At 36.7% G+C, this 15,137-nt stretch overlaps 2 protein-coding genes across 2 annotated transcripts; both read right to left on the reverse strand.

The window, feature by feature from the left end:
• Nucleotides 1-3: 3 nt before the first annotated feature.
• LOC107549909 (formin-like protein 14) lies at nucleotides 4-6,350 on the reverse strand. The gene is made up of 7 exons (XM_016231098.1): nucleotides 6,230-6,350; nucleotides 5,096-5,188; nucleotides 2,768-2,860; nucleotides 2,529-2,594; nucleotides 2,332-2,397; nucleotides 1,726-1,842; nucleotides 4-1,588 (listed from the first exon to the last, which is right to left on the reverse strand). The coding sequence occupies exons 1-7, from the start codon at nucleotides 6,348-6,350 to the stop codon at nucleotides 1,545-1,547; spliced, it is 600 nt and encodes a 199-aa protein (XP_016086584.1). The 3' UTR covers nucleotides 4-1,544.
• Nucleotides 6,351-8,764: 2,414 nt separating this feature from the next.
• On the reverse strand, nucleotides 8,765-12,758 carry LOC107549919 (signal-transducing adaptor protein 2-like). Its single transcript, XM_016231108.1, has 4 exons — nucleotides 12,452-12,758; nucleotides 10,581-10,652; nucleotides 10,253-10,372; nucleotides 8,765-8,824 (listed from the first exon to the last, which is right to left on the reverse strand). The coding sequence occupies exons 1-4, from the start codon at nucleotides 12,542-12,544 to the stop codon at nucleotides 8,765-8,767; spliced, it is 345 nt and encodes a 114-aa protein (XP_016086594.1). The 5' UTR covers nucleotides 12,545-12,758.
• Nucleotides 12,759-15,137: the final 2,379 nt, after the last annotated feature.

A 15,137-nucleotide genomic window follows, 5' to 3' on the forward strand; every position in this document is an offset into this window, starting at 1 on the left:
AATCAAATGCCTTTTATAGAATGTATTAATTCAGCAGTTCCAGCATCTGAGGAAGGAGGCAGGTTTAACAATCCATTTGGTTGTGCACAGTCAATGGTGTGTGTGTGTATGTCCATGTTCATAATCTGTCACCCAGAAAGGTACTTTTCAGTGTTCTTGATGCAAATATTTACTAAACTGGACTTTTTTTGTATGCCAGCTGCAATTACAGATTACAGAAGACAGTGATTTTTTTTTGTTTTTCCAAAACTGACTCGTTTCTGTGGAGAACAAAATACATTTAAAAAAAATGCTAGAGCTTTCAAGTTTAATAAAGGATATAAAAGCATGTGAATTGTCATAAAAGTCCTCCATATATTCCAAAGTTTATGAAGTCATTTGGTAGTTTTGGGTAAGAAACTGTGATTTAAGTCAATAGATATTGATAATCTTCCCTTCCAGTGAACTGTTAATTCAAACCATTGCAATTAGTCAGTGAGACAGTTGAACTCCAGAACCAAATCAGTCTGATTCATGGCTGAATTGGATTGACTGATTCATTGAAAAGAGCCGACTCAAAAGAATGATTGATTTATGAATCAGACGTCGCTACTACTTTCATTAAGAGAGCAATATAACGAACTAGATGTATGGACTGTTTTTATGCTGCTTTTGAATTATTTGTCAAGCTCGAAAGCTCCACATGGTACTTGAATTGGAAAACAAAGTCATACAGTTTTAGAACAACACGAGTGTGTAATTAATGACAGCATTTTTATTGTTGGCTAATCTTAATATAATCTGCAATGCTTTTAGTCAAACACCTGAATATTTTAAACATTACTGTTTGAAACTAAAGTCAACCTGTAAAATTGTACTATTACACTACCTGTTACGTCAATAAAACCAATGCCAAACATACTTATTGTCTTGCACATCCACACAAGGAAGAAAGTGTGACACAGCGTACGTTTTTCCCATGATCAATGTATTCTCAAAATATATAGTATAAAACAAGTTTTAACAGGAACAGAAAAACAACATTTGTTTGATCTGTTTCTCAGATCTGGAGAAAGAAGACCTGCAACTTCCCCACATAGTAAAGTCACAATATAGATCAGCATATTATCAACAACCATTTGTGATTATAGCAAGCTTGATATTTTTATGATCAGAGACAGAGAACGGAGACGTAGACCAGCTATCTGACACACAGGAATTGAAGACAAAATATTTAAATGTGACTTTTCATCTAAATAACTTCACAAACAGCAGTAGTGATTTACAGTCAGCAGCTATGCAATGCAACATGATGATCGATATGTTTGTCTAATAAATGATTGTGATAACTAATACATCATAATGCTGAAAGGATCAATAAAGAAAATTTGATTCAAGGGCCTATTTGTGGATCCAACTGAACAGCAGTGGGCAAATATCACAGATACAGTGTTCAGGCGAGTAAAGCTGTATAGTATAGATTTAAGACGAGCTTAATACTAAGGAATGATTCCTTGTTCCACAATGAAATCATTATTATCATCATCATCTTGCTGAGATTACATTTATTCCTGGTTTCGTCTCCTATTAAGAACCTCTTGGAGCTCATCTGTTAAGCACAAAACCACAGTGAGTTATGGATTTGTTGGAGTAATTGTAGATATCAGAAGCAGGAAATATTGTTCTGATTTGAAAGTAAAAGATTTAGAGTTAAATAGTGGCACAAAAACAAGAACGTGTTCTTACGTATGTCAACATGTTGCCGCTCACTCTTGGGAATATTCTTAGGCATGCTTGACAAACTGTTGCTTTGGGAAGTTGTTTTAGAGTAGCCAGGAGGTACCAAAGCTTTTCTTTCACCATCTACATTAAAACAGAAAACATTAAGATGCCTCTGCTTGTCACTGAAATTATTAGTAAATCCACAGATCTGCCAAATGGTATTAGGGAAGTGATCAAAGCGCTGGGACATTTATTTGGACTAAGTGTTTAGTAGTAGCATCAAAGAGACGTCAAACTTGTTCTGACTAAAGGTATAAAGCAGTTCATCATTGCAACACCCTCACCCATATGATTTCAGCCCAGATAACAATCTCTCAAAAACAATTCACCCGAACTACTGTTTAATTCTGGAGACACTGAATTCTGATGTGGTAAATATCGCCCTGCTAAAACAAAATACCATCATCGGAATGATCCAGTAATTAACTATATTTTTTACAGCATTTATTACTCTTTGTTAATGTAAATATCAAACAAGAACAATGAAATGAAGTGTAAATGAACAAAAAATGCTGGATTGGACAATTCATTTTCATTTAGAAATGTGGGACATTGGGCTATTGTTGTTACCTGGAAGATGTGGCAGGACAGGAGGTGGAGGACTTGCTGCCTGATCCACCTCATACTCTCCAACATCTGGAAAACACAAACATACAGTAATCGAGGATCAACAACATGCATTACAAACACAATAAAACATTCAAAAAAAAGCGAAGGAACTGCGAACCCCTAAATTCACAGATACTTTGAAGTGTATAAGAGCTTACCTGAGACATTGAGGTAGGTGCTTTCATGCGTGTTTGCTTCTGACTGGAATCTTTGATTCCTTGGGACTAAACATGCAAATCAAAAGAGTTACATTACTTTGCATGTCTTCTAAAAGTAAAGCTGACCGTTTAAGTTCAGTTTAAGACACTCATTAAACCCAATACAGTATGTTTTAAATGATAGATACGTTCACTGACAGTATGTATTTGCGCTTGAAGATGATTTAAAGATGCATTACCTGGTTTTGGGGGTGGCACTGGAGGAGTAGGCGAAGGGCATTTGGGACAATGCACATTTCTCTCACCATTCTCATTTTCGGTCTCAGCAAATGCTGAAAGAGAGAACAAAAATAGGAATAGTATAAATCAGGCCTATTAAACTTAGGGTGACCATATTTTAGTTTTTCAAAAAGAGGACAGTAGGGGGCGGGGTTCGTGGGTGGGGACAGGGGCGGGGCTTCGCCTAACAGTACTCATAGCAAGTTTTTTGTTTGTTTGTTTGCTTATTTTGTTTTTATAATAAATAAATAAAAAGAAAACAAGTAGAAAGAACAGAAAAAGAACAGATAATGCAAGGTGTTAGAACAGTGATGGGCAAACTTGGCCCTTCCAGGCCACTTTCCTGCAGAGATTTGATCCAACCCTGATAAAACTCACCTGCCTGTAGCCTTCTAGTAGTCTTGAAGACAATGATTAGCTGGTTCAGGTGTGTTTGATTAGGGTTGGAACTAAACTCTGAAGGAAAGTGGCCTGGAAGGGCCAAGTTTGCCCACCCCTGTGTTAGAAGGTCATTATTTATAATTAATACAAAGAAAATAAGTAGAAAGAATAGAGAAAGAATAGAGAATGCTAGTGTTAGAGGCTCTTTTTTCTTTATAAATAAAACAAGTAGTTAGAATAGAAATAGAATAGAGTGCGCAAATGTTAAAGGGTCACGTTTAAAAAAAAAAAAAAAGGAGATAAAATTAGAAGTAGCATTAGAATAGAGGGTGCTAGAGTTAGAGGGTCAAAAAGGGTCACGTTTAAAAAAAAAAAAGGAGATAAAATTAGAAGTAGCATTAGAATAGAGGGTGCTAGAGTTAGAGGGTCAAACGAAGATGAAAGAGATGCGTTTTCAGCCGTTTCTTTAAAATATTAAAGATGGCTTGGATTGAGCTGGGCAGGTCATTCCACCAGGAGGGAATAGTTAATGTAGAAGTCCATGAAAGTTTAATCACAGTTAGAATGCTAAATGTTTCAATACAAGCATTTCAGTCAAATGTAATTTATGCAATATTTCAAACCTTTAACCCACTTGGGAATCAAAGCATGGCAACAGTATAAAAGTAGCCCAATTCTGTGGGGGGAAAAAACGCGGACTTGGCAACCCTGCATCCAAGAAGAGCTGCAGGAGTCAGCTTTGACTGATCACAGGTCAAGAAGAAGGAGAGATGACTGACAAGACCATGCTGGAGTATTTGCTGCTCAACAGATCCTGAGCTCATTGACAAATATCTGATCTTGTAAGATGTGCTCCCTTTACACAGAGTGCGTGTGATTGCGAAATCGAAATCGAAAGTGAAAGTGAACGGCGCAAACGCTCATTCAAAAATATTTAAATACACCGCATCCTGAGAGCAGCTCCATGACGCACCAAAATGATATACAATATTAGAATATTTAAAGGAGTGGACACAAAAATCGCAGGAGCGAAACACGTTGCGGGAGCAGGCGGCAATGGTCAGAGATTCAGCGGGAGAGGGATATAGAAAACAGCGGAATCCTCGGACATTTTGGGCAATTAAGAAATCCCGGCCGGACGTATTTTTGTAGGTCCAAAAAGAGGAGATGTCCGGGGAAAAGAGGACGTATGGTCACCCTAATTAAACTGGCCCACATGAGGTTGCAGTTATTTCTCTTAAGACTGTTTTCCTTGTCTGCCCTGTTCGGTGGAGAATGTGCGTCTCATTTGTCTAACATTCAACTTTAAAAGCAATACATTCAAACAATACCAGCATTCACTATGACATTTTGGGCAATTAAGAAATCCCGGCCGGACGTATTTTTGTAGGTCCAAAAAGAGGAGATGTCCGGGGAAAAGAGGACGTATGGTCACCCTAATTAAACTGGCCCACATGAGGTTGCAGTTATTTCTCTTAAAATAATCAGTTATTTTTATATATTCATTATTGTTTGCTATAAAACTCTAATGTCTGCCCTGCTCTGTGGAGAATGTGTCTCAACTGTGTAAAAAATTCAACTTTAAAAGCAATACATTCAAACAATACCAGCATTCACTAAGTCGGAAAAAGAGAACCAAAACCACCGGTTTAAACTATAATGGAATGAGTATTAGATCACGCTAATCAAACTAGGCTACTTCTCAACCAATGTGTTTGTTATGCAAAGAGACCACATTCACTGTGAAAAAGCTGTTTCAGCTCTGGTATCAGTCTAATTTACTTCTAAGATTAGAGCTGTCAGTTTAAATTAGACACACATTAAACTCAATACAATATGTTTAAAATTATATATAATTTAATTGACAGTATGCATTCGTACATAAAGATGATTTAAAGATATATTACCTGGTTTTGGGGGAGGCATTGGAGGAGTAGGCAAAGGGACTTTGGGACAATGCACATTTCTCTCACCACTCTCCTTATCTGTCTCAAAAAATGCTGAGAGAGAGAAAAAAGAATAGTATAAATCAGGCCTATTAAAATGGCCCACATGAGGTTGCCAGTTATTTCTCTTAAAATAATCAGTTATTTTTATATATTCATTATTGTTTGCTATAAAACTCTAATGTCTGCCCTGCTCTGTGGAGAATGTGTCTCAACTGTGTAACATTCAACTTTAAAATCAATACAAACAAACAATGCTAGCATTCATTAAGTTACAGAAAGAGAGAACCAAAACCACAATTTTCATCTAGAACGGAATGACAAGTATAACTACACGCTACCGAACAAACTAGTTCTCTACCAATGTGTTTATGCAAACCATATTCTTAATGAAAGAGCGCTGTTTCAGCTCTGGCAAATTTACAAGCACTTTTTAAATTTATTTTGTAAATGTTTTTGCCTCAAATTTACTGTTTTACTCTGAATGAAAGCTTGAAACACTTGTTTTATGGAGGACAGGAATGTTTAGTTGAAACAAATCTTTTGAACAAACCAAAAAGAACTTAAGCAAACATTTAAAAAATATGTTTCTTAGGGGAAAAAAATGTTTTGTGCAATGTATGTTTGTATGTTCAAACAGCAATCAAAGAAAAAAAAAAAAGTCAGCCAACTGGAAACCCATGTTTACATTTTTTAGGTAATTTTAAGAGCAACAGTGGAATATTTCATCTCAGTCTGTCAATCATTCTTTTAGTGGTTTCTACGATGGGGTGACATTATTTTGTAACCTACATGTCATTCATAGTGTTGTTAACATTTTCTAGATGTATGATTCATAGTCAGCCAACTGGAAACCCATGTTTACATTTTTTAGGTAATTTTAAGAGTAACAGTGGAATATTTCATCTCAGTCTGTCAATCATTCTTTTAGTGGTTTCTACGATGGGGTGACATTATTTTGTAACCTACATGTCATTCATAGTGTTGTTAACATTTTCTAGATGTATGATTCATATATACCGACAAATACGTCAGTCTGGCTGACAAAAAAGTTTTTTCCTAATTACGAAAAACACTACTAAAATAGTCTCTTACTGATATTTTTCTCATAGTGTTCCTCCATCAGAAGAGGCACCAAAACGCCATTGGTCTTCTCCAGCAGGCAGTTAACGACATCATGCAGGGTCTCACAGGTGATCTGTGAGATTGTGAACATGGTGTGTGAATACCAGAACATACCAGAGTAAATGATTTGATTGTAGTACTTAATGTATGTTTGCTCACTCCAGAAGCATTTACCACTAAATACACAAAAACACACATATCCTGTAATATGCAAAAACTACAGTACAGTCAGATACCACCAAATGCCATTTCTCTTCAGATCAAAAACTTACAATTCTAGGGTGTGGTTTAAGATAAAAGTCAAGAGATAGAGCTGCTCAAAACACAAATTATCACAAGTTTCTAAAGCCCTGTGGTGACTTCCAAGAAATGTTTAATGTATAACCCATCAGTTGTAGTGATCCACTGCATCTGATTCCCAACACTGACCCATAAAACTTTGTCTTATCAGATCTTCCTCTTCGCTTTCAGAGCAATCACACATTAAGACACAAAGTACAAAGCGCCTTGTGCAAGAGCTCGGAGTTCACACAAAACTACCAGTTTGCAGATGGCTAAATAAATAATTTGATGTTCTGAGAGTATTCCTATTAGACTGAAGCTTTTATCGGGCATATTGTGAATGTAATCTATTATTTATCAGAGGCTTTTAATCTTAAAGGGGTCATATGATGCGATTTCTATTTTTCCTTTTCTTTAGTGTGTTATGTAGCTATTTGTGCATGTATAAGATCTGCAGAGTTACAAAGCTCTCCCACAAAAGGATTTATTCTATCTAAAAGAGAAGGCTGATCCAGACGGGGCTAAAACGCCTCATTCAAACACGCTCCCACATCTCTACGTCACGATGTGGAAATATTTGCGTAATGCCGCCCAAATGTGCACGCAAAGAAAGAAGGCGTGGTTTCAGGATCCGTAGTAGTGTTGATGCAGCCATGTCAGGGAGACGCTGTGTGTTTCTGTGCGAAAGCAAAAGCACTTTATTTGACTCAGATTTATATTCACTATGCCTGGTCAAAACATGGATATTCCTTTCTTATCACATTGTATTTTTGAGATAAAAGCATGGATATCTCAAAACTTTTTGTGTCTTAATAATAAAAAAAGAGGTCTTGCTTATTGACACTTCTCATAAGCTTCGTAAAGCTGGCTCACTTATTTTAAATGCAAATGGCTCTGTTTTATAATATAGAGCTGAAATTGTGTCTGCAAGATCTGCATACTTCTCTAACATTATAGATAATCAAAGTGATTCTTGGCATCTCTTTCATTCTATAAATAGACTTCTAAACGCTAATGTTGGCACCTCTCTGCCTGCTTCAAATCAATTGCGTAATGACTTCCTTCATCTTTTCAGTTCTAAAATTGACACGGTCTACACCTGTTTCCTCTTCAACACTTTGATTACCTAGTTTCTCTGGCACATCTTTTACTACCTTTTCTCAAATTGACAAGCTGCTTCTTAGGGAGGTATCACATATGAAAGTTACCACTTGCAAACTTGCAGCTGCACAATCCCTTTACAATAAATAATCTTCTTGAGCTCCTTCAGTCTGGCTTTCGAAAAAATTGAGACAGCCTTGGTCGAGGTCACCAATGACCTGTTAAGAGCCTCAGATTCTTGTTCTTTCTCCATTCTTCTCCTTCTTGATCTTAGTGCTGCTTTTGATACTGTCAATCACAATCTCTTACTTAACCAGTTTCAATCTCTTGAAACTATCTTTGGTGTTTCTGAGACCCCTTTATCCTGGTTTAGATCATATCTCTCTGATCGTCGACAGTTTGTCTGTATGAGCGATCTTAGGTCAACTCTGTCCCTATGGGTGCTCCTCAGGGTTCAATTTTAGGCTCCTTACTTTTTTTGCTTCTACTTTTAAGATCACTTGGGCTTAATTATCATTTTTATGCAGACAACACTCAGATTTATATTCACTCTAAGCCTGGTCAAAACATGGATATTCCTTTCTTATCACATTGTATTTTTGAGAAAAGCATGGATATCTCAAAACTTTTTGTGTCTTAATAAAAAAAAAAAAGAGGTCTTGCTTATTGACACTTCTCATAAGCTTCGTAAAGCTGGCTCACTTATTTTAAATGCAAATGGCTCTGTTTTATAATATAGAGCTGAAATTGTGTCTGCAAGATCTGCATACTTCTCTAACATTATAGATAATCAAAGTGATTCTTGGCATCTCTTTCATTCTATAAATAGACTTCTAAACGCTAATGTTGGCACCTCTCTGCCTGCTTCAAATCAATTGCGTAATGACTTCCTTCATCTTTTCAGTTCTAAAATTGACACGGTCTACACCTGTTTCCTCTTCAACACTTTGATTACCTAGTTTCTCTGGCACATCTTTTACTACCTTTTCTCAAATTGACAAGCTGCTTCTTAGGGAGGTATCACATATGAAAGTTACCACTTGCAAACTTGACCCCCCCCCACCACCACAAGCTTATTTAAATCTTGTTTTGATTCTTTGTGCCCAGCTGTTCTCAGCATTGTTAACGATTCTCTGCGTACTGGTGTTGTACCAGCAGCATTGAAAACTGCTGCTGTAACACCTGTTCCAAAAAACATTGATTAGGATAACAAATAATTATCGCCCTATATTAAACCTTAGTTTTCTTGAAAAAAATCTTAAAATGTATTGTGGCCTTGCAGCTGCACAATCCCTTTACAATAAATAATCTTCTTGAGCTCCTTCAGTCTGGCTTTCGAAAAAATTGAGACAGCCTTGGTCGAGGTCACCAATGACCTATTAAGAGCCTCAGATTCTTGTTCTTTCTCCATTCTTCTCCTTCTTGATCTTAGTGCCGCTTTTGATACTGTCAATCACAATCTCTTACTTAACCAGTTTCAATCTCTTGAAACTGTCTTTGGTGTTTCTGAGACCCCTTTATCCTGGTTTAGATCATATCTCTCTGATCGTCGACAGTTTGTCTGTATGAGCGATCTTAGGTCAACTCTGTCCCTATGGGTGCTCCTCAGGGTTCAATTTTAGGCTCCTTACTTTTTTTGCTTCTACTTTTAAGATCACTTGGGCTTAATTATCATTTTTATGCAGACAACACTCAGATTTATATTCACTCTAAGCCTGGTCAAAACATGGATATTCCTTTCTTATCACATTGTATTTTTGAGATAAATGCATGGATATCTCAAAACTTTTTGTGTCTTAATAAAAAAAAAAAAGAGGTCTTGCTTATTGACACTTCTCATAAGCTTCGTAAAGCTGGCTCACTTATTTTAAATGCAAATGGCTCTGTTTTATAATATAGAGCTGAAATTGTGTCTGCAAGATCTGCATACTTCTCTAACATTATAGATAATCAAAGTGATTCTTGGCATCTCTTTCATTCTATAAATAGACTTCTAAACGCTAATGTTGGCACCTCTCTGCCTGCTTCAAATCAATTGCGTAATGACTTCCTTCATCTTTTCAGTTCTAAAATTGACACGGTCTACACCTGTTTCCTCTTCAACACTTTGATTACCTAGTTTCTCTGGCACATCTTTTACTACCTTTTCTCAAATTGACAAGCTGCTTCTTAGGGAGGTATCACATATGAAAGTTACCACTTGCAAACTTGCAGCTGCACAATCCCTTTACAATAAATAATCTTCTTGAGCTCCTTCAGTCTGGCTTTCGAAAAAATTGAGACAGCCTTGGTCGAGGTCACCAATGACCTGTTAAGAGCCTCAGATTCTTGTTCTTTCTCCATTCTTCTCCTTCTTGATCTTAGTGCTGCTTTTGATACTGTCAATCACAATCTCTTACTTAACCAGTTTCAATCTCTTGAAACTATCTTTGGTGTTTCTGAGACCCCTTTATCCTGGTTTAGATCATATCTCTCTGATCGTCGACAGTTTGTCTGTATGAGCGATCTTAGGTCAACTCTGTCCCTATGGGTGCTCCTCAGGGTTCAATTTTAGGCTCCTTACTTTTTTTGCGTTTTACATAAAAGGATTAGAGATGGGAGAAGCCCTACAATCATCTTGACGTCTTCATTTTTCATGTGCAGAGTGAATCCAGCAGCGTCCAGGTTTCGGTCACGACAGCAGTCATCATTCACGGAGACGAGATCAGAGAGCTCCAGCTTCTCTATATACTGCGTTCACAAGCACAAGCAAACATTTGATGCACAAATAATCTGTTCTATATGTAGACAAACATATACAGAATCAAACAGCCTTCAGGCCTGCAAGCTTTCATTTGAATACATTAATGCAAATATACAAAATGCACACACACATTGAAATTATTTTCTAGCAGCTAGTAAAATTAAATTGAAAAGGCAGCTTGTAAAAATCACTTACAACACTGTCTTTGGTGTTATTGTAGAAAAAGAGTACATTGCCACATAAACTGGTCCAGAGTTTACGACCCATCTGTGCAAAGAAAAATAAACATTTACTGAAAATAAATACATTTTCTGAATAAAAAAATAAAATAAATAAAAATAAAAATATTTCGTATTAATTTTCCATTATCACATTTCTGTGTATTTCCAGGTTTAAATTAGATTTTTAATCCCAGATTGTGTTCATATATATAGTGTTTTGACAAACTGCATATGTTTGTCATTATTGACAATGGTTGAGTTTATTCATAAAATACATACCTGTGGAAAGACAGAACCAGTTTTTTAAGAATGAAAAGAATGAAGAAAACAATAGAAAATTATTTTCTTCATAATAAACACTTCAGAAACAAGACTTGACCCAGAGAGGCATGATTATTTTATAATAATTTTAACCAGTGGACATTAAATTAGATTGTTATAAGACTTATATTAGTTATAAACCTAAACTATAAGGAATGTGTATCGTTAAAGCGCATGCCATGATGCAAAATATTTACCCTGTGCTGACCTGCAATAAATAATGAACAAATAAAAGACCACATTTTTTTTTACAAATGGGTTAGAGGTGATGTCCTCTACCAGCTGGATGAGAGCTAAGACCTAAAATGTCAAATGAAAGAAACCCGTCTTTACTAAAACCATCGTCACTAAATGCAAATCTTTTATCTGTAGTGTCCGATCTGCAGGCAAGTATGCCATCAGACCAGTTTTTTTTTGTTGGCATTTCCACATTAGTAGGAAAAGAGTTCCCATGTTGCGACAGAGACTTGTGTAACACTGCTTTGATGGCCACAGGAAACTCCTGTTATTTTCAGGATCACTGACCACATATATATGTTAGGTGTCTTTACTATTTACTTATGTTGAAACGTAAAGCATTTCATAGAACATACTGTGTCTGATCACATCTTTATATTTGATGTATTTACTACTTACACTGAAATGTAAAGCATTTCATAGAACACGCTGTGTCCATAAATAGCCTACTGCTCAGCAAAATGCACAATTCCTGCTACAAAGGTCAGGGTTAGCATTATGGGTACTCAGGAAAAAAAATCTAATAAATGTGTTATTATTTCCACTGAGGTGCAAATTAAAATGCATATTTCCAAGGACAACAGGCAACCATATTTATTTCAGGAATATATATATATATATATATAAATGACGTTAAAGACACGGAATATATGTTGAAGATTAACCATGAAAGAATTCAAATGACTGTTTGAGCCATTTAGAGAGGGATGATCCTACAGAAATACTGGGATAAATGCTGATTAAAAATTTACAGTAACACTAGTAATGCGTGACATAGTAAAATATAGGAATAACCCATGGTTATGATGATAAGAGGATGGTTCACATTGCTAAACACAAACTGAAGCATATAAAATGCATAACTAGCTCATTCTTTTTTTGCAAACCAGACACTTCTAAAGATTTTCATTTAAAGTTGGGTGGTAACATTTAGCATAATGAACCGTTTAAAATAATAATAATAATAATAATACGAATGGATACATTTGACTGAATGGGTTACACAAATTGATTAAATTGTTAAGCGTCCGATCGAGTATCGTTTCGTAAGGAAAATACTTTTCACTTTTTGCACTATATATAACCCAACCATTTAAACTATAGGCTACATGACGAATATACAGGAACAGCTGTAGAAGAAAATAACCCTGCGGATAACAACTTAACCCTAAGGGGTCTAAGGGTTTTGGGGTGCATTTTTTTAACACCTAGTTAAAACATCCATATGATGTTAAGCTATTTTCCCTGCTATTTTGTGGCTGAAACATCTTGCGCACACTGACTCACCTTGTCTTTGATCGATTTCTTTTCCAGAAATCCTTCGTAATAGCATGTTGGAAGCTGAGATCTCACTCGTCTATAGCGATTTGGTGCTGCCATAAGTTATACTCCTGTCAACTTCAAACTTCTTAGAAAACAGTTTCAAGCGAAAGACGCTTCAATGTCCGCCTCAACGTCCGCGTTTAATGCGTTATTAAACTTTTAAATTCATACTAGAGCTCACGTGCTAAAGCTTTATAAAAAGTTAGTGCTGAACAGAAAGCTTGTGGCCTAGAAGTAACACAACTGCCGTCAAGTGCCTATTTGAAGAGATCATCCCCCACCCCTTACCTGAACACAGGTGAGTCAGGTGTGCTCGAGGAATGCCGGGAGGCACGAAAGTCCCGCCTATTGAGAAGAACCGTAAAGCTGGCTGCAGACAAATAACCACCCCGTAGGCATGGCACGTATGCTATAAGAAAGCATATGGGGGAATACCCGGTTTAAAGTAGGCTAATTTCGAAAAAGTCTTCCGGTAAATAAACGCTTTGATAACACCAATTTCACTTCCTTTTGATTTGAACAAGAAACGTTCAGAAGGTAGGCTATAATCGGTTACGGCTGGCTCTTCACTTTCTTGATTATATTGTTTAAAATAAATATAGTGTTAATAAATAACAATTTGTCCCTCGATATCTCTTTGCCGCCTTGAAATCTTCTCAGTCTCCTAAAGTGTAAATACGGCCGGGAAGTAAGAAAACACACATTCAAATGTATCCTCAATACTTCAATTTATTCATAGAAATACAGATATTATATAGGCATATGTCGAGGGGAGTTTCACCCTCTTAACCAATGAGGATAGGATGACATACACATATAGGATGTTTGGCCAAGAACATGTGTTTATATAAAATGGCCACATGTACAGAAAAACATGGACATATTAGACTTTTGCGAAGAATGCTGAACTGTCTTCAGAGTTCCTCACGAACTCCTTTACCCTTGTAGTCCTAACATTCATGTCCTTATTGGGGCATTTAAACCAAGAAAACTAATGTATACATTTGCGCATGCATACCTCGCATATGAGTAAGAGATATACTACAAGAGAGAGCAGAGAGGGAGAAAAAGGAAAGGAGGGGGAATAAGAGAGAGGGGAAAAAAGGAGGGGTGAGGCATATCTGGAACCTTAACAAGACAGAGTGTTTTCTAACATATAGTATGTGCTCATAGTATCTTTTTTTCTTAAACATTTCCGGTTTGGGCTGATGCTATGGTGATTTTGCTGTTGTGCTGATAATTTTCATGTGTTTACAGTTTTTCAATATGCAGTGTATTATTCCACGGCATATTGAAAAACTCAAAGAATGGCGACATCTAGCGGCCAGAATTAGACACCGCGTTCCATTCATTACCGTAAATCCTATCATATTTACGCATGTTCCCCATTCAAACCAACTGTTCTCTGCTGGGTCCCATTCGACTACTCATTTGACCGTGGTCCAGGGCCATTAGAACCTGTATCTAAACTGATATAAACACAAAAATGGCAAACAATGGCAGCCAATTTGCTTGTAATATTTCCGCGAATATGTCTTCCGTTGTAACAGCAATGCAAAACACCTCCACCCTCATCTCCTCAGGTGGTTGAGGAAGAAGCGGATGAAGAGGATGAGGAGTTGAGTGGGGCTGAAGATGCAGACCTTAGGGCCTCCTCTGGGAGGGGTTCCCTCTTGACCAGGAGAGGCATCACACTGAGAGTCCTCTTAAAGGATGGTCTTGTGGAGCCTGGAGACGGCGTTCTGTCCATACACTACCTGGTACTGTCCAGAAATAACATCATTAGGGCCATTACCACTTACATCTTCTATCATTAAGGAAATAAATGAAAATCTGTTCACCCAAAACTATTACATTTTAAAACATCACATAAAGAGTACAGTACTATAGTGTGTAATAAAAAAAACATAAAAATGGAATGTAATAGAAATATTTTTCAAATAATATTTTACATATAATGTAGATTTTTCACACTGTAAATTGTCTTTATGCATGAACATATATAGCTTTCTTTTAAATTTTAGGATGGGGGTCCCAACCACAAAGATAATCATATTTAGGGGCCCATCACATCTAAAAGATTAAAACAAAACCCCTGATCTAACAGAATGTCATAGCTAGGCGCCTTTCTTTTTTCCATAAAATGAAACTGAATAGTAACCATGATTGTCATTAGGGTAAATAATAATGCAAGAATTTTTATTTTTGGGTGAACTATGACTTTAAGACTCTTCTGGTCAGGTGTGAGGGCTCTGTCTGTCTTTCCACAGGGTAAAAAGTTTGTTGGAGATCTTTTGAATGATGGGAAGATTCGTTGGGTGGAGACTGGGCAGATCTTTAACTCTCCAAGCGCTTGGGCAACACATTGCAAGCGTCTGGTCCAAGAAGTCTGGCTGTGGCCTCGGTGCGCTACCGGGGACAGAAACTGGTCCAGTACAAAACCACCTGGCTACACAAATACCAGCCCAGTGTCGACATGGTGAGCAATGGAGGAAAACTGAAATAGACAAAAGAAAAGAATGAGGTTGCAAAATGTACATTTTAAAAGGTGATAAATTAGTTACAATAAATATAAACAATCATGGTGCAGCCAGCAATTTGTGTATGATTTGATTTGTTTACCTCAAAGTCTGGTAAGTGAAGGAGAAGA

Source organism: Sinocyclocheilus grahami, unplaced genomic scaffold (assembly GCF_001515645.1).
Source record: "Sinocyclocheilus grahami isolate Dianchi unplaced genomic scaffold, SAMN03320097.WGS_v1.1 scaffold16.1, whole genome shotgun sequence".
Taxonomy (NCBI): Eukaryota; Metazoa; Chordata; class Actinopteri; order Cypriniformes; family Cyprinidae; genus Sinocyclocheilus; species Sinocyclocheilus grahami.